At 39.6% G+C, this 21826-nt stretch overlaps 1 protein-coding gene across 5 annotated transcripts in view; it reads left to right on the top strand.

The window, feature by feature from the left end:
- The window catches only part of LOC125902789 (cadherin-12-like), a 286220-nt gene that overhangs the window by 185408 nt on the left and 78986 nt on the right, over nt 1–21826 (top strand). For all 5 annotated transcript variants that reach the window (XM_049599389.1, XM_049599391.1, XM_049599392.1 and 2 more), the window contains 2 exons: nt 19120–19241; nt 19624–19738. In XM_049599389.1, coding sequence (XP_049455346.1) covers nt 19120–19241; nt 19624–19738 — 237 coding nt within the window. The remainder of the gene's footprint in view (nt 1–19119; nt 19242–19623; nt 19739–21826) is intronic.

Genomic DNA, 21826 nt, shown 5'->3' with positions numbered 1-21826 from the left:
CATGGGCTTCAGCTTGGAGCTACGCTTCTCCTGGACAGTTACCCAGCCTTCCGGCTGCACAGGGGTTACCGGGGGACCGCTAGCAGAGGCTATGCTTTGTGGCTCCGCACCGGCTACAGGGGGCTGGCTAACTACCGCAGCTACTGAGTGATTTTCCATGGTGTGGAGCTGTGCTTCTAATTCACTGAGCCTCGCCTCCAACACAGCAAATAAGCTACACTTATCACAGTTACCACTGTCACTAAAGGAGGCAGAGGCATAACTAAACATCTGGCACACCAAGCAAGAAAGAGCAGAAGGAGAAGCCATCGCTAACTATTAAGCTAATGTAGCTAACAAGGCTAATAACGTGCAAACAACAGCTAAGAGATTAGCAAGACAGTCATAAAAAAGAGGAGAGCTATAAGTGCTTAAACAGTACTAGTGTGGGTTAAGACTTGAATTAGATGTTAAGCAACTGAAGTGAGGAAAAAACAGAAAGGAAGTTGGTAGAGTTCGCTAGAGCAGCACAGAGACGCTGTCACAGAAAACAACATACAGCAAACAGCAAATCACACAACACGCTTACCGCAATACGTGAGCACGTCCAAGGGATTAGAGAATGAAAGGATGAGGATGGAGGGATGAAGGGATGAAGATCGAGAGTCGAATGGATGAGGGATGAAGGGATGAAGGGTTGAGAGATGGAGGGATGAGGGGATGAGTGTCAAGGGCCAGATGGATGAAAGGTTAGGGATGACAGGATAAGGATCAGGGGATGAAGAGTGAGGAAAGAAGGGATGGGGGTTGAGGGATGAAGGAATGGAAGACTGAGAGTTGAGGGATGAAGGATGGGTTTCTTGGTAGCAGGCAATCGGGATGATGGATGTGTTGGGGCAGGAATGCAGGAGGGATCCCAGGAGTGAATCTGAGTGGGGGAGTTGTCTCTTTGTGAGCTTGACTTCAGATAGAGCCCCCAAGAGAGCTTCCCATCCTTTTCGCTGCCGCAGAGCCGGGTGGTGACAGAACAACAGCGACTTACTACGGCCATGCACAGGACCCCACAAACTCAGTGCCAAAAAACAACACCACCAGCACAACACAGCCTGGCGACAAAACACACTCCTCAGAACAAACAGACTTTGCCTATTATGGCTGTTTACACTAACCAAAACAGATAAACTTACCACGCTTGTCAAACATCTCCCAATCAAAACACAGACTGTGCAACTCATTCATAAAAACGAGGCGCACCGCTTACCACAGCTACAGCTGATCTCTTATGTCACCGAGTTAACGAAACGAGCCCCCATTTGTCAACGCTGTCTGTTTGTTCTGAGGTTGTGTCGTCAGGCTGTGTTGTGCTGGTGTTGTTTTTTTGGCACTGAGTTTATGGGGTCCCGTGCATGGCCTAAGTCGCTGTTGTTCTGTCACTGCAGAAAAAGCATAAGCAAACAAAAGAAGAAAACAGCAGCAGCTTTTGACAGACACACACGCAGGGACAACTACAACTAGTGGAGCAGATTGGTCGTCACAGCAGTCACGTTTCACTGTCTCATCATTACTATTACTGTTTACCTCGGCACACGCATGCGTTTTAATAAAACATTATGGTATATTTCATGTTTTCAGGAAAGAGAATAAATGCACTTACCCTGCCATTCTTTCAGCCAAGCTAAGGTTGATGGTGCACGTTCAGCTGAGCCAAGGCATGCGCCACAGGAAGTACTTTCTCATGCACAGAAGATAGTTTTCTTGTGCACACAAGATACTTTCTGGTGCGCATGAGAAACTAAAAAAAAAAAAAATAGCATGCTTTTTTTGTTGTTTTTTTTAAAAGGAAAAAAGGCAGTGCAGTGCGCCTCATATTTTGGACGCTGCAAAATGCTTTCTGTGTGATCGGTGCCTTAAGCAGGTAGGTATGACAAAAGAAGAAAAAAAGCAGGGGGAATGCATACGATCTAAAGTGATCTTTAGTGAAGAACTAGTGAAAATTAACCACTACAAATACAGCTGGGCTAATTTAGGCCTTTCTACGCACACATGGAAATATTTGAAACTGGATATTTTCCCCCTCCATTTTAAAAAAAAATCTTTCCACACAACCTTCCACAGACTTGCTGTGGCGTTAGCTGTCTCCCCTTAGTCTCAAAGGTAGTGAAGTATACAGGCTAATGTTACCTATTTCAAAACACCTACTGGAGAACTCACTGTTCAATACAAGAATGAAGGACCTCACACTCACTCTACACATGCTCAAGTTTTTCTTTCACCTCTTATCAACAGCAATCCCACTCTGGACAGTGTCCCACCATCTGCTGGTGCAACCAGGCCTTATCCTAAACTGTCATTTATGGCAGACTGTAAACTGTGGACACTGGGTGCAGCAGACACCTCCATTAGTGCATCCACACCTCCAGTAGTGCAAACAACACACTTGCAAAGCGGTAGTCTGCCATTGTTGTGGTTGTTTCTTGCACTCACTCATTATACAAAGCAATAACGGCCATGTGCAAATTGATGACAATAAATATCATAATTTCCCAAACGCTCTGTTTTACATATCCACACAGACACACATTAATCAGACCTCTGTAAAAGATCTGCAATTTTGAAATTAAAAAATTGTGACCTTAACTCTGTATGTGGATGAGAGGCCACAACATAGAGGAAATATCTATTTTCACCAGGAAAAAAAAACAAACAAAAAAAAACCAACTTTTGTTCTATTGTCACACATTTGGATCAATAATGGTAACCCTCATAACCCTAATGTACAGTGATGTGAGTCCATAACACAAAGTCTACTCATAAGTATTTCAACAGTATCACCAGGCCTGGACATCTGTAAACACTGTTCAGTATGATTTAAGTCTCGTTTGGAGGAGATCACCATAACAGGGAGGTGCAGAAAGTATTCACTATGCTCCTCAGTAATTTAACATGGCTTATGGTCTGTTATAGACATGGACACTCCACAAGACATAGCCAAAAGAGAAACCCTAAAGCCTGCCCTGGGGGCATGGGGGGTGAGAGTTGAAGGTGAAGCAAACACACTGCATGAAGTGAATGTGTGTCTGAAATTGCACTCTCTCGAACTCAGTCAAATCTGAACACACTAACGTGAAACATTATATTAACATTATATTATATCATTTTGATTCAAGATTCAAGACCTTTATTTGTCCCCAAGGGGCAACTGATTCTGCCGCAGGAGCAATAAAAAACAACAGCAACAAACAACAATGACAACAACAAGGTTGACACACACGAGCCAACAGTCACATAAAATCAGTCATAACTAAATAAATAAAAACGCATACTTGAATAAATATGAACTAATGATGATGCTACCTGTACTGTACAGACTTAAGCAGTGAGATGGCAGGGGGTATGAAGGAGAATTTGTATCTGTTAGTTTTGGCTAATGGTTGTCTGAGACGGGAACCAGAGGGCAGGAATTTAAATTCTGAATGCAGGGGCTGAGTGCTGTCGGACATAATGGATTTTGCCTTCTTTGATAGCTGGTTATTGTAGAGTTCTGAAAGGGTTTTTTGCTGAGCAATGATTTTACTGCTGACTTTTGTTATCTTGGTTAATGAGTTTTTCTGTTTCAGATTGAGTGATGCAAACCAGCAAATAAAAGAAAAGGTGACAACAGACTCAATAAAAGATCTATAAAACATTGTCATCAGAGATCTGTCGACCTAGAACTTTGCCAACTTCCTTAGGCAAAACAGGCGCTGCTGGCTTTTCTTGATCAGCATGTCGGTGTTTTCCTCAAAAGTCAGTTTATCGTCGATTATCATGCCCAAGTACTTGTACGAATTGACAATCTCCACAATTTCTCCATTTACAGTGGCGTTTACAGGGGCAGATGGTTGCATCTAAAATCAATGCACATGTCCTTTGTTTTTGTGACACTCAGTTCCAAAAAGGCTTCATTGCACCACTTTAAAAACTCATTTAAAACGGGACCATGGGACATTTCAGTGTCATTTAACAGGCTCACAATAACTGTGTCATCTGCAAATTTAACAATGTGATAGTTGTCAAATTTACTACGGCAGTCGTTTGTGTACATGAATAAAGGAGAGGAGAGAGAACACAGCCTTGTGGGGATCCAGTTGATGTTTTTAATAGAGTGGATATGTGCTCATTTACTCTAACCCTCTGAGACCTGTCAGTGAGAAAGTCCAAGATCCAACCCACAATGTTACAGTCCAGCTTGAAATGTTCGGTGAGCTTTTCCACCAGCAGGTGGGGCTGAATCGTATTGAACGCTGAGGAAAAGTCCACAAATAACAGTCTGGCATGGTTCTTGCTGCCCTCTAAATGCTTGTGAATGAGGTTAAGAAAAGTGATGGTGGCATCCTGCACCCCCTGTGGGTGCGATATGCGAATTGAAGAGGGTCCAGAAGATGTTCAGTTTTGCCCAGTAGTTCCTTTTTTATGAGTTTTTCCAGTGATTTCATTATTAGTGAGGTCAGGGCAACTGGTCTGTAATCATTCAGGGATTTAGGGCGGCTGTTTTTGGCGATGAAAACAATTGTGGATTGTTTCCACAGGGTCAGAACTCTCTGTTGACTGAGTGACAGATTAAAAATATGGTTAAAGATAGGGCCCAGTTGGTCGGCACAGTGGATCAGCAAACGGCTGCCAATATTGTCAGGGCCAGGGCTTGTGTTCATTTTGCAGTGCTTAAAAGTATTCACAACATCCTGAACAGAAAAGAAGGGAGTGAAATCACTAGAGCTCAGAAAAGTTCTTTTTAAAACAGCAGTTTCACTACTAAAATCATGGATATCAAATCTAGAGTAAAATTTGTTAAGTTCCTGTGCTAGTGCCATGTCTGAGGTGAAGCCTTCTAGCGCCACCCTTTTCTTTCCTTTGTCATTTAGTCCAGTCATGGTTCTATTACTGTCCCAAGCTGAGCCCGAGTTGTTGCTCCTCAACTTGTTTTCAACTGTTTGTTTATAGCACAGCTTGGCCCTCTTGATTTCAAATTTGATTTCCCTTTGGAGGGAGTTAAGCTCAGAAAGATTGCCCAGTTTAACAGCCTGTTTTTTTCCTTTTCAGTAACAGTTTGAGATGTTTGCTCACCCACGGTTTACTGTTAGGATAGATCTTCACTTCCTTTTGGGGGATTACAATATCCTCACAATATGAGATCCATGAACTGACAACATCTGTGAGTTCATCTAAGTCCTGAGATGATTCAGTAAACTCCTCCCACACTGTGCAGTCCAGACAGCCTTGCAGTGCCAGTTTGGACTCCTCCGTCCAGACTTTCACCTTTCTGGGGGTCACTTTCCCTCTCTGCAGGCAAGTGCGATATGTGGGAGTCAGGTGAATGCAGTTGTGATCCGCTATGCTTAGAGGGGGAAGTGGTCTGGATTTGTAGGCTCCTTTAATCTGGCCATAGCATTGATCCAATATCTTTCCCTTTCTGGTGGGACAGGTAACATATTTGTAGAAATTCCTGATAGTTTTGTTCAGCAAGCAATGATTAAAGTCACCCATAATTAAGTTAGGAGCTTCAGGACACAGTGATTGCAGCTTCTGTACGGTTTGCAGGATCAGATCTGACGCAGAGCTCTCTGAGGCTTTTGGATGAATGTACACGACAGTAGGGAGGGCGCAGAGAAACCGAGAGCAGTTCAATATCCTCAGTGCAAATACTCTCTCTGACTAAGATATTCCTGCACCAGCGTTCATTGATGTACAAACATACACCCCCACCTCGTGATTTGCCCGTGGTCATGGCCTCACAGTCCGTGCGTAAAGGCGCACCAAACCCGTCTATTGCAAGCTCGCCATCCATTCTCTCTCCCCCAGCCATGTCTCCGTCAGCGCCAGGAGGCAGGCTTCCTTGAACTCATGTTCGTAGCGGATATGGGCCTGGAGTTTGTCGATCTTGTTACGGAGGGATCTGGCGTTGCCCAGTATGATAGAAGGCAGCGGGATGTGAGACAGGGACTGCCGTCTCGCCTGTACGCTCACTCCTCCTCTCCTGCCCCGCTTCCTCACCTTACGGAAAGGCACGTTGGCACGGCCCTTGTAGTTGCTGTCAAACTCCTCCAAGCTGGGAAAGACCAGGTCCGATGGTGGAGCAGTGCCCGCGGGATTGCTAGATCCAAGCAGGAAATCTCTGGTGTACTGGAGCCTGTCAGGCACATGGTCGACGAGCCAGCCTTGAGCCAGGTAGGACACTGTCAGTAGAAGTGTCAGTACGAACCACTTCATGTTCGTGTTGAGTAACATGCTGATTTTGCGGTCTGTGGATGGCGATCCGCCGTTGTGACGGACAGTGGAAGTCTATGACAAGTTAACACGACTAAGAAATAACTTCAACAGAGCGCAGTACAGCTAAAAAACAATAAAAACAGACATAAATCAGACAGACAAGACGCCACTGCTGCCGGTCGCTGCATGCGACCCCCAAGATTTAAGCTTCCCAAGGACATTGTTGTCCATCCATAAACATCCATAACTCCACTTAGAAATCAGAAAAAAGACTTTTCAGACAGAACTTGATTAAGAATCACAACATTTCTAACTGTTCTGCTGTTTCAAGGTAATCCAGTGATGTTGTCTGTACAGCGCATCCATGGGTACACTGCAAACAGAAAGTAATCATAATTCAGCATACATTTAACGGTGCCAATTGGTCAAAATGTTACCAAAAAGATGAAGAAAGAAAAATAACAGGGCTCTGTTTGATGGTCCCCTGGGCCCTCTGATGGTGTTAAAAATGTTCTATAGTTATATTTTAGTCCTCTGTGTTGGCTAAGCTTGTTTTCATCTATTAGAGTATCAAAACCTTTCGACTTACTCAATTTTCAAACAAAAGTCAACACTGAGTTTATTAAAAAAAAAAAAAAAAAAAAAAAAAAGAATCTGAAAAAAGTAGCACAAGCAGCTTTTCATGTGGAAAAATGGAGGGATCCACTTAAAGAAAGTATATTCCTGAGGCAGGGCGTGAAAAAAATAAGCACTCAGGAAAGGGTTAAAATCGCTCACCAGTGCAGATACTGTAATGTTAAAATCACCCCATCTCCCCTAGAGAAATAAATTCTGTCCAAATTAGGTTTATCTCTGACTTTTGATCGTAAACACAGAAGAGTTATCTCTGACAAGAAAGCAAAATTCTGACAGTAATCATAAGGATTAAATAAGTGTTAGGTTTTGGATGTCATAGTCAGGCTTGTGCACATTAAAGAGGGTGCTTGTTATGAGGTTTAAACTGAAAATTGTACTTTCAAAGTTTGGACTTACTTTCCCATCACATTCATAGGATTTTGAACACTATCAATTACAGAGTTACTGAGGTTCTTCCTCCTTATTTAAAGTAACTCTTAATCCACTTTAACGTCTCATAGTCTGAAGATGTGCTTCATTATTCACAGAGACAGTCTTTTCTATTATTAAAGAGGATTTTTGACCTGCAGCCACTTGTCACCTCATAACTCAGCCCACACTGCTGTGTTCACAAGTTCCTTAACTAACAGGGCAGCTGTGGCTCAGCAGGTGGAGGGGGCTGTCCACTTATTGCAGGGTTAGTGGGTTGATCTCCAGCTCTTCCTGTCCACATGATAAATAATAATTAACTTTATTTATATATCATCTTAACATACTTACAAAGTGCTGTACAAAACTAAACTCATTTAAACACAAGGACAATTAAATAAACTTAAACCCCATATCCATCAAACACATACATCAAACTGGTATTTTTCCTTTAGAACTGTATGTTCCCCAGTTTTTGTCTTGAAGTGCCCAATGGGAACATCAATTTTTGAAAGTGCTCTGGTATTGAGAGAGAGCACTGCAACCAGCAGTGGCAAAACTGGCTGTAATGTAACTACTCCATGTATTATGCACAGTGTTGGGCAAGTTACTCTCAAAGTGTAATCAATTACATACTACTTATTACCTTCATTTGAAAGTAGTAAGGTACTTTACAATATTACTTTGTGTGTAGAGTAATATGTTACTTATTACACTACTTTTGTGTTACTTTCACCAAAATGAGTTCAGAAGAACTAATGTTGATTTTAAATGGATGAGGGTCATCTTGTTTCACAGCAGGTAAGCAAAGCAGAGAAGCTCCAGTTTATTACAGTTCATTTCAAATCCAGTGCTGCACAGGTCTGACCCATTCATGCGATCGCATACAGTGGTAACCACTTTGTATTAAAATCGTCTGCTATTATTAATAACAGCGTGATGATATGGAACTGGGATATTCAATTAAAATCCAAAGAGGTTTAGTTAGAGATAATTTCCTGAAGCAAAGTTCTGGAACATCGTAATGTCTAACTTGAGATATGATTTAGTGTGATATATTACTGAAGTATCCTAGTAGTTATATCAACGTCTGCATGTGATCAGCATCAACGACTGTCAAATCAAATAAAGAAAGTACAATTCAAAAACATTTCGACAATATTCATTGTCACTTAACATTGAACTATACAGATATGCATTTAAAAATAAAATGGAGAAAATAAATATTTTTTGAAAAATTGTGCATCTTAGAATAAGTGCTTAATTTTAGAAAAAAAAATAAAGAGTAGCAACAGCTTGAATTTTCCTTTCTTTGTTAACTGTTTCACATCTTGACTTAACAGTCTCAACCAGTTTGACAATAATTAAATAACAATTGAACAGTTTTACAGTTTCTCTTTCTTTCCCTCTTTTCCCACACTCCCCACTTTTTGTTGTTCAGTGAGAGAACTGAGCTCAAGTTTGTTGCCAGGATTTTAAATCTGGGCTGGAATGGTGTCAGGGCCACTCACATACACATGGGCAGGTGCTCAGTGGTGAGCCTGGAATGATATTTCGTTTTTATTGTGTTCATGGTGGAGAAAGCTGCTTCGCAGCTGCATGTGGAGCCTCTCGCTCACTCGTCTCTTCTTCTGTGTTTCTCTCTGTCCTTCGCTCACTCACCTCTTCCTCTCCGTCTTCTCTCCCTGTCTCCCGCTCACTCGCCTCTCTGTCTTCTCTTCCTGTATCGCTTTCTTTCTTTTTCTATATTTCTATCTTTCTATTTTTCTATCATCTTTCTGCTTGTCACTCACCTCTCACCTCTCTCATCTGACTGTATACACAGATTTGCAATGTTAATTGCCTGGTATGCAAAGATTTGATTGGCTGGGTGGCATCATGTGGAATGGCTTAAATGACATGCAATTGGTCTGTGCGTTTCTTGATCAGCTAAACCAGTGCCGTAAAGACTAGAAAAGTTGCGCTGGTTTAAATAGAAGCGTCCCGTCAAAATTTAAAATCCCTTAATAATTTACTGGTTATAGGTCCGGGTCCATGTAGGACAGCATCTGGGTCTAGTGACTAAGGTACTATACAGTCAAACAATCAATAAGCAGTAATTGATATTTATATATTTTCAGTTTGACAGTCAAGGATGCATCTAGTTTTTGTGCAGACTAAGACTGAACTCAACATATGGATCCCAGCCAAAAGACATTTTTGAATATAATTATTCAATCAATCAATCAATCAATCAATCAATTTTATTTTTAAAGCCCAATATCACAAACAAGAATTTGCCTCAGAGGGCTTTACAGCATATGACATCCCATCACAGCAGATAAGGACCCCAAAAAAAAAAAAAAATGGTAGAAACCTCAGGAAGAGCAACTGAGGAGGAGGGATCCTTCTTCCAGGACAGACAGACATGCAATAGATGTCATACAGAACAGATCGACATGATAAATGAACAGTAATCCACATACAAAATGATACATCAAGAGAGACAGAGAGAGATGAAGGACAGACAGTAATTAGAGTAGCTTACAACATCATTACTTCAAGTAATATTAGTAATAATTTATAATATAATTTATTTATTATTAATAATAATTCCAGCTATTGTGGTACAATATGTTGTTGGTATATATTAATATATGATAATATATGTATGTGACAAAAATCATATGTGCATCATAATAGTGGCTAGTCATACAAAAATAATGGATGTTCTGGTGTTGCAGTTTTCTGTCTAAAGTCCCTGAACGGAAACACACAGACAGACACACACACACACACACGCACGCATGCACACACACACACACACACACACACACACACACACACACACACACACACACACACTATGAGGGGTGAAACGTATCAGCGAACATGCACACACTGCATTCACTGTGTACTTGATACGTGTACATTAAATGTGCAACCATCACTGTATACTTGCTTCGCGTCCACTGCGCGTGCATTCACCGTGTACTTGCTTCACATCCACTGCACGTGCATTCACTGTGTACTTGTTACACATGCAATGCGTGTGCAATGCCAGCACACGCCTAGACATGTGATTACACGCGTAGACACGTCATGTGATCGCAGGGATCAAAAGTGTCAGCTCGAAGCATCAACGCATCGTGTTACGGATGTGTGACACGTATATATATAGACTAGGCCTATATATAGACTCTATATATATATATATATATATATATATATATATTACACTGTATTCTGATTGGTCAGTCGGCATTCAGAGGTCTGATATTACTGTGTAATGACCGTTGCTATGTAGCCCAGCATTGCTAGGGATGCTAGCGACGCTGCCCTGACAAGGAGATTCAGCCGTTGCCGGCAGTTTTTTTTTCATGTCGCATATCATACGAAAATGATTATAAATTTCAATAGAATAAACTTGCCTGATTAACTGAAAACAATTATACAATAACGAAAAAAACAATAGCCTATCGAAAATATAAGTCAAGTCAAGTAAATTGATCATCTGAAAAAAGCCCATTTTACTGCGCTGAGACTCACAGCGAGCAACTGACACTGAAGTGTCCCAAAATGCGTGTGACAGATCATCTGATATAATACTTGTAGCTTTATATCAAAGAAAAAATGTCTCATGAAATTGTTTTATTTTTAATGTAAACTGTAAATGTATGTTTATTTAACGTTTAGAGTGATTCCAGCATATGGTAGTCTGAGTAGACTGTTAGCATTGTGACTGAAAATATTTCCCCATAATTTACATGGAGTATTAGATTTTTAAAAGGTATCAAACTAGGGTTTCACCCTCCTGGTCACAGGCTGAGGTGGATTAAAATGAGGTGTGTTAATTCAGCACCATGGACAGCTCCACGTATTTATCATTAAACAGCGACCTGCTCCACTTCAACCTGTGATATCCACAGATTTGGGTCATTCAGTTTTAATTATTAATTAATAGCGTAATAGGGTACGGCGGATTAAAACCAGCGGACCTCTGTGTTATACTTTCCCAAACTATAGGCTTTATTGTGTGTAGAACCACTTTCTATAGGCGGCAGCTGGCTTAACTCGTCAATAATGTTCGAGAAATATGTTTGAAGTCCACAAAAAGTAATTTATTACAAAAAAGGTCAACAAAACAGGTTAATTTTCTGTCAAATATTTTTTTAAAGATGTGCACTCCACAGACAGAAAGCACCGCACGGAGCGAGGTTTTTGAGCGCACTCGGCTTTCAGTTATAACTTACAGGACTGCAAATATAACAAAAACACTTAAGATGTCATACTTTAAAACAAACTCTCAACACCAAGCGGCTCACAGCATGACAGACGCCTATGGGGTGCCGTTTGTAAAGTGTCTCACGCTGAAAATAACATCAACATTTTGCCACATTTAGCTTCAAACAATGTTTAAAAAAGTATTGTGATTTTTTTAACGTCACCTTTTACCACATTTACAGCAATATTTGTTAACTTAGAAATATATTAAATAGTTAAATCTAAATATTAAATGTGGCACCTAAATGTTAAATGTTAAATCTAAATATTAAATCTAAATCTAAATGCTAATCTAAATCTAAATATTAAATATAAATATAAATGTTAAATCTAAATGCTAAATATAAATATAAATATAAATATAAATCTAAATATTAAATCTAAATCTAAATCTAAATGTTAAATCTAAATGTTTTGGGTGAAACTAAATATTTAGCTAATATGCAAATTCACACTGCCGGTCACCGGAAGTACCAAAATAAAAGCTCGAGATGGTCAAACTGTTTATAGAATCAAATAACGAATTAAAACCAACTTATCGGGGGAAATGGACACTTGAACATCCATTAGCGTGATAATAACTACCTAAAATAACAAGAAACGTGTTTGGAGAAATTTTATTTGATGTGTACTTTGAGCTGTTAGTGTCCCTTCTGAGGGAATCACCTTGTTGTTTACAAATACTTCCGGGTAGAAAACCAGCAGAGTTTAGCAACATATATATATATGCACATCTCACGTTTTTCACGTCACTTTATCACCGTTTAGACTGATCTGGTGTTTGTAAAGCCTATAAACACTATGACTGAACAAACATTACTATCACGGTCTGAAATTAATAACATGGTTATCGTAGATTAGCGGGCTAACTGTTAGCTGTTAGCCCGTTAGCGTGTCTGTAATGACTCACTAACTCTAAACGGTCCGTGAAGAAAATATTTTTCCAGCGGATGTCTTAGTTACAACATGATTGAGCTAACTGGAGTAGTTTAATGTCATATCCGACAATGGGAGACATTTAACAGATGACGCCCTGATAGCTGCTGCCGCGCCACTGGTGCTTTCTAGACATTGTGATTTCCCAAAACTGAATAAATACCACATCGCAACACAAAACTGCTTTGCTAGCTCAATCATGTTGTAACTAAGACATCCGCTGGAAAAAACATTTTTTCACGGACCGCTTAAGAGTTAATGAGTCATTACAGACACTGCTAACGGGCTAAGAACTGACGGTTGTTAGCTTAGCTTAGGTTGTTAATCCCTCCGAAGGGACACTAACAACTCAAAGTACACGTCAAATAAAATTTCTCCAAACACGTTTCTTGTTATTTTAGGTAGTTATTATCACGCTAATGTATGTTCAAGTGTCCATTTCCGATAAGTTGGTTTTAATTCGTTATTTGATTTTATAAACAGTCTGACCATCTCGAGCTTTTATTTTGGTACTTCCGGTGACCGGCAGTGTGAATTTGCATATTAGCTAAATATTTAGTTTCACCCAAAACATTTAGATTTAACATTTAGATTTAGATTTAATATTTAGATTTAACATTTATATTTATATTTAGCATTTAGATTTAACATTTAGATTTAGATTTAGATTTAATATTTAGATTTAACATTTAGATTTAGATTTAGATTTAGCATTTAGATTTAGATTTAATATTTAGGTGCCACATTTAATATTTAGATTTAACTATTTAATATATTTCTAAGTTAACAAATATTGCTGTAAATGTGGTAAAAGGTGACGTTAAAAAAATCACAATACTTTTTTAAACATTGTTTGAAGCTAAATGTAGCAAAATGTTGATGTTATTTTCAGCGTGAGACACTTTACAAACGGCACCCCATAGACGCCCGCACACACAAAGCTGGAAAGCGGGAGGACACTCTTAATTCCCCAGTCCTTAACTAACCTCCACCCTACCCCCGGAACTTCTCCACCTATGCTGGCTGTCTTCGCCCCCCCTCCCGGCCATGAATGCAATAAAGGTGGCTTCGTCGGGCACTTTACAGCAGCTCCGCTTCCCAGAGCCAAACTGTCACTCGCTGGGATCTCCTTTCTCAGTTCGTGCCCTGCAATCAAGTCCAGCTGTGTATGATCAGTCCAGAGTCTCTGTCAGATCCACAGGTGAACGCATTGTCTTTGATTACTTGTCACCATGGCAACCAGTCCGCTCAACCCCAGTTCATTAGCCAGCAATATGAATAAATATTGGACGGTGATTAGAAATTCGTCCAACATGGTGCAGGGAAACTATTTTTCGGATCGACCCAGGAGCAGTAGCATCGCTATGCTAACTAGCTTGCTATGCTAATCAGACGTGCGTGCGTAGACACGTCCTGTGATCACAGATGTCAAAAGTGTCAATTCTTGAAGCAACAACGCGTCGTGTTACGGACGTGTGACACGTAGCATCGCTATGCTAAGTAGCTTGCTATGCTAATCAGACGTGCGTGCGTAGACACGTCATGTCATCACAGGGGTCAAAAGTGTCAACTCTTGAAGCAACAACGCATCGTGTTACGGACGTGTGACACGTGGCATCACTATGCTAACTAGCTTGCTATGCTAATCAGACGTGCGTGCATAGACACGTCATGTTATCACGGGGTCAAAAGTGTCAACTCTTGAAGCAACAACGCATCGTGTTACGGATGTGTGACACGTATAGGCCTATACTATATAGGCTATATAGACCGTTTAAAACTGGACAACATAAACATTCTAAATGGGTCTCTTTGTATTTCCTGTTTGCATGTATGTTAATACAGAAGCTGACAGGAAGTAAACAGGGACCAAAGTTGTTGCCCTAGCCACAGAATAGCAATGAAACAGTCCATATATACTGTACATATATATATATATATATATATATATATACTGTACATATATATATATATATATATATATATATATGTATATATATATATATATATATATATATACACACATATATACAGTACAGGCCAAAAGTTTGGACACACCTTCTCATTCAATGCGTTTTCTTTATTTTCATGACTATTTACATTGTAGATTCTCACTGAAGGCATCAAAACTATGAATGAACACATGTGGAGTTATGTACTTAACAAAAAGGTGAAATAACTGAAAACATGTTTTATATTCTAGTTTCTTCAAAATAGCCACCCTTTGCTCTGATTACTGCTTTGCACACTCTTGGCATTCTCTCCATGAGCTTCAAGAGGTAGTCACCTGAAATGGTTTCCACTTCACAGGTGTGCCTTATCAGGGTTAATTAGTGGAATTTCTTGCTTTATCAATGGGGTTGGGACCATCAGTTGTGCTGTGCAGAAGTCAGGTTAATACACAGCCGACAGCCCTATTGGACAACTGTTAAAATTCATATTATGGCAAGAACCAATCAACTAACTAAAGAAAAACGAGTGGCCATCATTACTTTAAGAAATGAAGGTCAGTCAGTCCGGAAAATTGCAAAAACTTTAAATGTGTCCCCAAGTGGAGTCGCAAAAACCATCAAGCGCTACAACGAAACTGGCACACATGAGGACCGACCCAGGAAAGGAAGACCAAGAGTCACCTCTGCTTCTGAGGATAAGTTCACCCGAGTCACCAGCCTCAGAAATCGCAAGTTGACAGCAGCTCAGATCAGAGACCAGATGAGTGCCACACAGAGTTCTAGCAGCAGACCCATCTCTAGAACAACTGTTAAGAGGAGACTGCGCGAATCAGGCCTTCATGGTCAAATAGCTGCTAGGAAACCACTGCTAAGGAGAGGCAACAAGCAGAAGAGATTTGTTTGGGCCAAGAAACACAAGGAATGGACATTAGACCAGTGGAAATCTGTGCTTTGGTCTGATGAGTCCAAATTTGAGATCTTTGGTTCCAACCGCCGTGTCTTTGTGAGACGCAGAAAAGGTGAACGGATGGATTCCACATGCCTGGTTCCCACTGTGAAGCATGGAGGAGGAGGTGTGATGGTGTGGGGGTGTTTTGCTGGTGACACTGTTGGGGATTTATTCAAAATTGTAGGCACACTGAACCAGCATGGCTACCACAGCATCCTGCAGCGACATGCCATCCCATCCGGTTTGCGTTTAGTTGGACGATCATTTATTTTTCAACAGGACAATGACCCCAAACACACCTCCAGGCTGTGTAAGGGCTATTTGACCAAGAAGGAGAGTGATGGAGTGCTGCGGCAGATGACCTGGCCTCCACAGTCACCGGACCTGAACCCAATCGAGATGGTTTGGGGTGAGCTGGACCGCAGAGTGAAGGCAAAGGGGCCAACAAGTGCTAAACACCTCTGGGAACTCCTTCAAGACTGTTGGAAAACCATTTCAGGTGACTACCTCTTGAAGCTCATCGAGAGGATGCCAAGAGTGTGCAAAGCAGTAATCAGAGCAAAGGGTGGCTATTTTGAAGAAAGTAGAATATAAAACATGTTTTCAGTTATTTCACCTTTTTTTGTTAAGTACATAACTCCACATGTGTTCATTCATAGTTCTGATGCCTTCAGTGAGAATCTACAATGTAAATAGTCATGAAAATAAAGAAAACGCATTGAATGAGAAGGTGTGTCCAAACTTTTGGCCTGTACTGTATATATATATATACATATATATATATATATACACATACATTTATATATATATATATATATATATATACACACAGTGTGTATATATACAGTATATATATGTATGTATGTATGTATGTATACCTACTGTATACATACACACACACACACACACATATACACATATACACACATATATATATATATATATATATATATATATATAGATATAGATATAGATATAGATAGATATAGATATTACACAGCTCTATTTAAAACTGTATTCTGATTGGTCAGTCGCGGCATTCAGAGGTCTCATATTACTGTTATTTTCCCAGTATTCACCGGTTCATTTTACATTAGCCCTTACATATATACTGTATATATATATACAGTAGGTATATTATATATATAGCCACTATTTTTAACACTTCTACAAGAGATCATTTGTTAGCCTATAATAATAATAGGATACTTGCAGCTTTATATCAAGGGGAACAAACTGTGTCTCATGAAATTGTTATATTATTTATATATAAATAATATAACAATATTCCTGCCACAAGGTGGAGTCTGGGGTTTGTGAATCAGTGCCATAATACCAGACTATAGAGATTTCGTTTTTATTTTGAATAAAAATGAAATCTCACGTTTCCAGAGAATGGTTTCACTTCAGATTGATAGTAGACCACCTCAGAATGTCACACACCAAATTTCATTTGATTCTGATGTAGAATAAGAAAAAAATAAGAGCCTTCTTAAAAAGTCAAATATGAGAAAACACCTCATATTTGACTTTTCTTATTTTAAAAAAAGCTATTTTCTAGAAAATGCACTTGAATTAATTCCACTGCCACTGTAGCTGCTCAATAATGAAGCCCGCTCTTCTGCAGCTTCTCTTTCCTCTAGAGTTCCTCCAGACATTTCCCCACTACTTTCTGTTTAACATAGCCTATCTCACCAGAAAATGGTGGCAGCTGGGATATCTTTAAATTATTGTGTAACTGTTTTTTTTCCCTCCAATGTTATTTTAATTCGTGAACATGAATGTAAACAAATAAAAACAAATATACAAAGTCGTGAGTACATTCAAGTTACAGAGAGGATTTTAAGGCTTCATAAACATTCAAAGTCCTGATGGCTTTCATATTGGTCAGTTCATATTTTAACTGGTGTATATTGGGTTTCCTTTCCGTCCACTTGCTTTTGTGGATATGAAACTTTCCATCTAAAATACGATGGTTTAAAAATACAGATGTCTTCTGTCCATATTGTTTTTCTTCAAATAAAAAGTAATGTCCTTTTTTTTCTTTTTTCTTTTTTTTTTAGCAAATTAATCTTAACCCCACAGAAAGAATCAAATTGTCAACATCAATCCAAAATAATTGAACATAAATACATTCATAAAATAAATGAACAATAGTTTCTGTGTCAGTTTGCAGAATACATAGGATTCAGACAGAAGGTCCGTACATTTTAAGAGTTTCTTTTGTTGGATAAATTAAATGTGTATCTTTAAAATAAACATCACCACCTTTATTATTGACTATATATTTTTTGTAGTAAGTCAAACCACTTTCCAGTTAATGTAACTGTACAACTGAGGTTGTCTGGAATCTGTCAATATCAATGTGCTGTTGATTAAAAGCCGAATCTCTCAAAAATACTTTGGTTGATCTGCTGTTTATTTATGATATGCAGTAGGTCACAAAGTGATATGAACTTTTTGATTTATACAACGGAGAGAAGGAACAATATAACCCTGCCTGCACGGACGAACGGGCCGCATGATGGGGTCAAACGCATCATGTGCATAATTAACCACAAAACAAGCAAATACTTCATCTTAATGACATATAACACCCATTATGCTTCAGCTGAATCTTCTAAGCAAATGCTGCTAGAGAAATTATACATAATAAATGAAGACAGTGACATTTTCAATAAACAACAACGAGTTGAACGTTCATTTCAAGCTTTTGTAGTACAACGAATTTCAGAATTGTGCGAGTGACGGAGAGCAGGCGGCAGTGTTTGATGCAGGAAACTCGATATGGACTTGAAAATCAATTTCGGAGTGGGGATTTCGGAATGGAGGGCTGTCCCCTGTTGGAACATTGTGCACGCACAGCCCTTCACCACCTGGATCCTAAAATAAACACCTGTTTTATTACATAATCATGCTTCCGTGTTGCGCCATTGAAATAACAAGAATTGCGGTTTAATACTCTTAATTATAACAGCCAGCTTATTGAAAAATGTCAGGTTTAAATCGGGCTCGGGCCCATAATTACAGTTAATTGGGCGGGCCAGGCCGGGCCAGTCCTGGACATAACATGTCTGAAAAGCTGTTTCCATAAACAGTCAAATTTGCAAAAGGGCAAAATGCGAAAAAAATGTAAACATACAGATGGAGGTTTGCAGCATTTAGGATCCAATTCAATAACAGGCTATATATTCACAATTAGGCTGTTGTAGCCTATATATTATCTTAGTTAAATATTTTTAAACCACAGCCAGACATTGAGGGTGGTCAGTAGCTCTGATTTGTGAGGATAAAATGAAGATTAAAAAAAAATCACACGTGTGTATATACACGCGTATGTCTGCAGCGACTTGATTCATTTATTCATTCCACTTCTTGTGAAGCACACACACGCCTGCCTGCACATGTAAACTTTGGAGACAAACAGTTTGCCAAAATAGGCTAATGTGACGTGTTCAGGTGTTAATGATGTGTACATGCACTGAGGAAGCAGATGAGCTCTGTTTCTGTTCAGTGTTCATAAATGATACCAACTGATGTTTTCTTCCCACCTAACATTGAATGTTGCTTATAATAAATGATTGATATTCAAGGTAAATAGTCAGATGCCTTGGCGTCTCATAGGATGTACATTGTAGCCATCATGTCATATCTGAGGTCACACTGATACACTGTCAGTATGTTGGATTAGCACAGCAGACTGTGTCACTGAATGCATAGTCATAACTGACTTCATGTTGATCCTTACAGATAACCCTCTGCTGGCAGCTAAAGTGTCAGTGACGATCAACATCCTGGATGTCAACGAGTTCCCTCCTGAGCTGGCGCTTCCTTCCGATACCTTTGTGTGTGAGAACGCCAGAGTGGGACAGGTAAACTCTACTCCATCTGCCTCAAATGATTGCTGATTGTTATGGAGAAAAGGAGCAACACTAAAAACGAATTTCCTCATGTTATAGTCGTTATAGTCATACTTTTCTATGATCAATTTTAATGATTTTAATATTTCTATTCTGATAAAGACTTCATATAATTGAATTACATATTAAACAATACATTCTCACTCCAACCTTGTCACATGTCGACGTTTGGTGATGGACTTTCAATGTCGACATATGATGTGCAAGGTACCCTGGGTGTGTTGGTTGTTGACATGCTGGGACTCAGTGACTCGTTGAGGCACCACCTTTTATCGAATGAGCTCCCTGAGTCAGTGAGCTGAACAGATTATCTCTCTGTTGGCTTCCTGACCAGGTGATCCAGACAGTCAGTGCTGTGGACAAAGACCTTCCTCCTGTCGGCCAGAGGCTCTTCTTTAAGTCCCCTAAAGAGCTCCGCAACAGAAACTTCACTGTTAGAGATTTTGGAAGTAAGTAAGAGGGGGGATAAAAGAGAAGAAGAAGATGGTTACAAACTCTTTTAATGTATTATGACTACCTTAGTATCCAGCTACAACAACAGCTATTTTCAAAGAAAAGGCTCTAATAAGCTACTGCACACTACCTGCTCAACAGCTAACACCAGACAGACACAGATTAAGACTAGCTGCTGAACATCATATGTGTATAATAATAGCAGAAATATGACTAATCGTAAAAGCAGTCGTAGTGGCTCAGAGAGAAAACCAAGTTAGTGACAAGCATTAATGGGATATGAATGTTTGCCAGTGGGAAGAGAAAGAAGGAGAATTCAGGAGGAGCTCAGTGAATCATGAGAAGTTTGTTTGCAGTGTTGTTTAAGTTACTCTCAAAATGTAATATATTACATACTACTAGTTACCTTCACTTGAATGTAATAAGTCACTTTACAATATTACTCTCTGTGTAGAGTACTAGGTTACTTTTTAAACTACGTTTGCATTACTTTCCTCAGAAGAACTAATGTTGATTTTAAATGGATGAGGGTCATGTTGTTTAAGGGCAGGTAATCAGAGCACAGAAGCTTCAGTTTAATACAGTCAATTTCATTTCTAGTGCTGTGCAGGTCTGACCCATTCATGCATTCACATACAATAGCCCCTTTTCCACCGCAGGTACTTTTTTCATTTAACCAGGATATTGAAAAGTCTCGGCGTGTTTCCACCAAAATTACTCAGGGAAAAAACTCACTCAAACCCAAACTTTCCCTGAAGGGGGTAGGACTTTTCAGATTACCTGTTCCTGTTACCCGTTCTGCACTTCCTGGCATGGGCAGCCACTGCAAATTTCATTTCTACAAGCTCCACTTCATTTGTGTTTTGATTAAGGATGGGTACTGCGGGTCCACGCTCAGTATTTGGTCCGGATGGGGACTTGAACAGGCACCCCTTCGGTTCCCAACCCAAGTCCCTATGGACTGAGCTACTTTTTGCTAAAACTGGTTAAAGGAAAAAATGGGTTTCTAGAGTCCTTACAATAGAAAATCTCTCCCTCCTCTCTCTCACAAAAGACCATTATTGTTGTACTAAACCTACTAGTACAAAGTAGTCTGCCATAGAAAAACTATCACCTCACTGTGTAGGATTATATACAGCTACCCAGTTGCTCACTTGGTAGAGTGGGTGCCCCATGTACAAAGGCTATACCCATGCTGCAGCGGCTGCAGGCTAAATTCCAAAGCTACGCTGTCCAATAAAGGCAAAAAGCCGAAATTAATTAATTAATTAATTAATTAATTAGATAATAAAAAAATATTTTGCTGCATTTTGCTAAGGGTCAGGGATTAATAACACATTGTCAGATCTATATCCAATAGTTGCATTGTTGCATTGGTTCATAATTCTTTCCAGTCCCTTATCAAAATAATTTTGGTATTAGAGATTTTATTGCTGAAACAAAAAGAAAACACTTGCTGCTATTTAACATTTTATCTGATACCCATTGTTCTCCCTGCTAAATAAAGAGTGCTTCTGTCTCTGTTGTCTCTGAATGTTGCTTTGGGGTGTTCGGCTTTTACAAATCCTCCCCTGACATTTTGAAGGCCCAGTCCTGTTCATGGTTTTAAATCATGCTAAAATTGTCTCTGAAACCCTCTGATGAATTTATGTTAATTTTAGCCTAAAGAGAACCTGCAGATATGAAGTGATAAAGTTCATACTCACTGCCCCGTAGGCTAAAACGAGGATTTTAATGACTTGCTAATACACATTGTTTTTATTTTTCTTCACATTCCTCTACAGTGTGATTGGCCTCTCTTGACCTCACCTGAGGTCACTACTGTAGAAATGATTACGTGCGCAACTTCCGGTGATATAGCGGAAGTAGCAGTAAGATAGTTAGTCCCGTAGACTGTCTGTGGTTAGTCCCGGTGACTACTCTTGGTGGCTAACCGCCAACGACAGCACTGTTGTTGTTTTTTATTGACGTTATTTGCCTTCAGTTTAGCAAATACTGATTTATTTTTTAAAAAAATATTTAACTGATGTTAACTTAGCATTTACTTAAATGTCTTTGCAGAGCTCTGGTACCTCTTGCACTGT

The sequence above is a fragment of the Epinephelus fuscoguttatus genome, linkage group LG15 (genome assembly GCF_011397635.1).
Source record: "Epinephelus fuscoguttatus linkage group LG15, E.fuscoguttatus.final_Chr_v1".
In the NCBI taxonomy this organism is placed as follows: Eukaryota; Metazoa; Chordata; class Actinopteri; order Perciformes; family Serranidae; genus Epinephelus; species Epinephelus fuscoguttatus.
The sequence above is the reverse complement of the archived record's forward strand: the minus strand, read 5'-3'. Positions and strand labels throughout refer to the sequence as shown.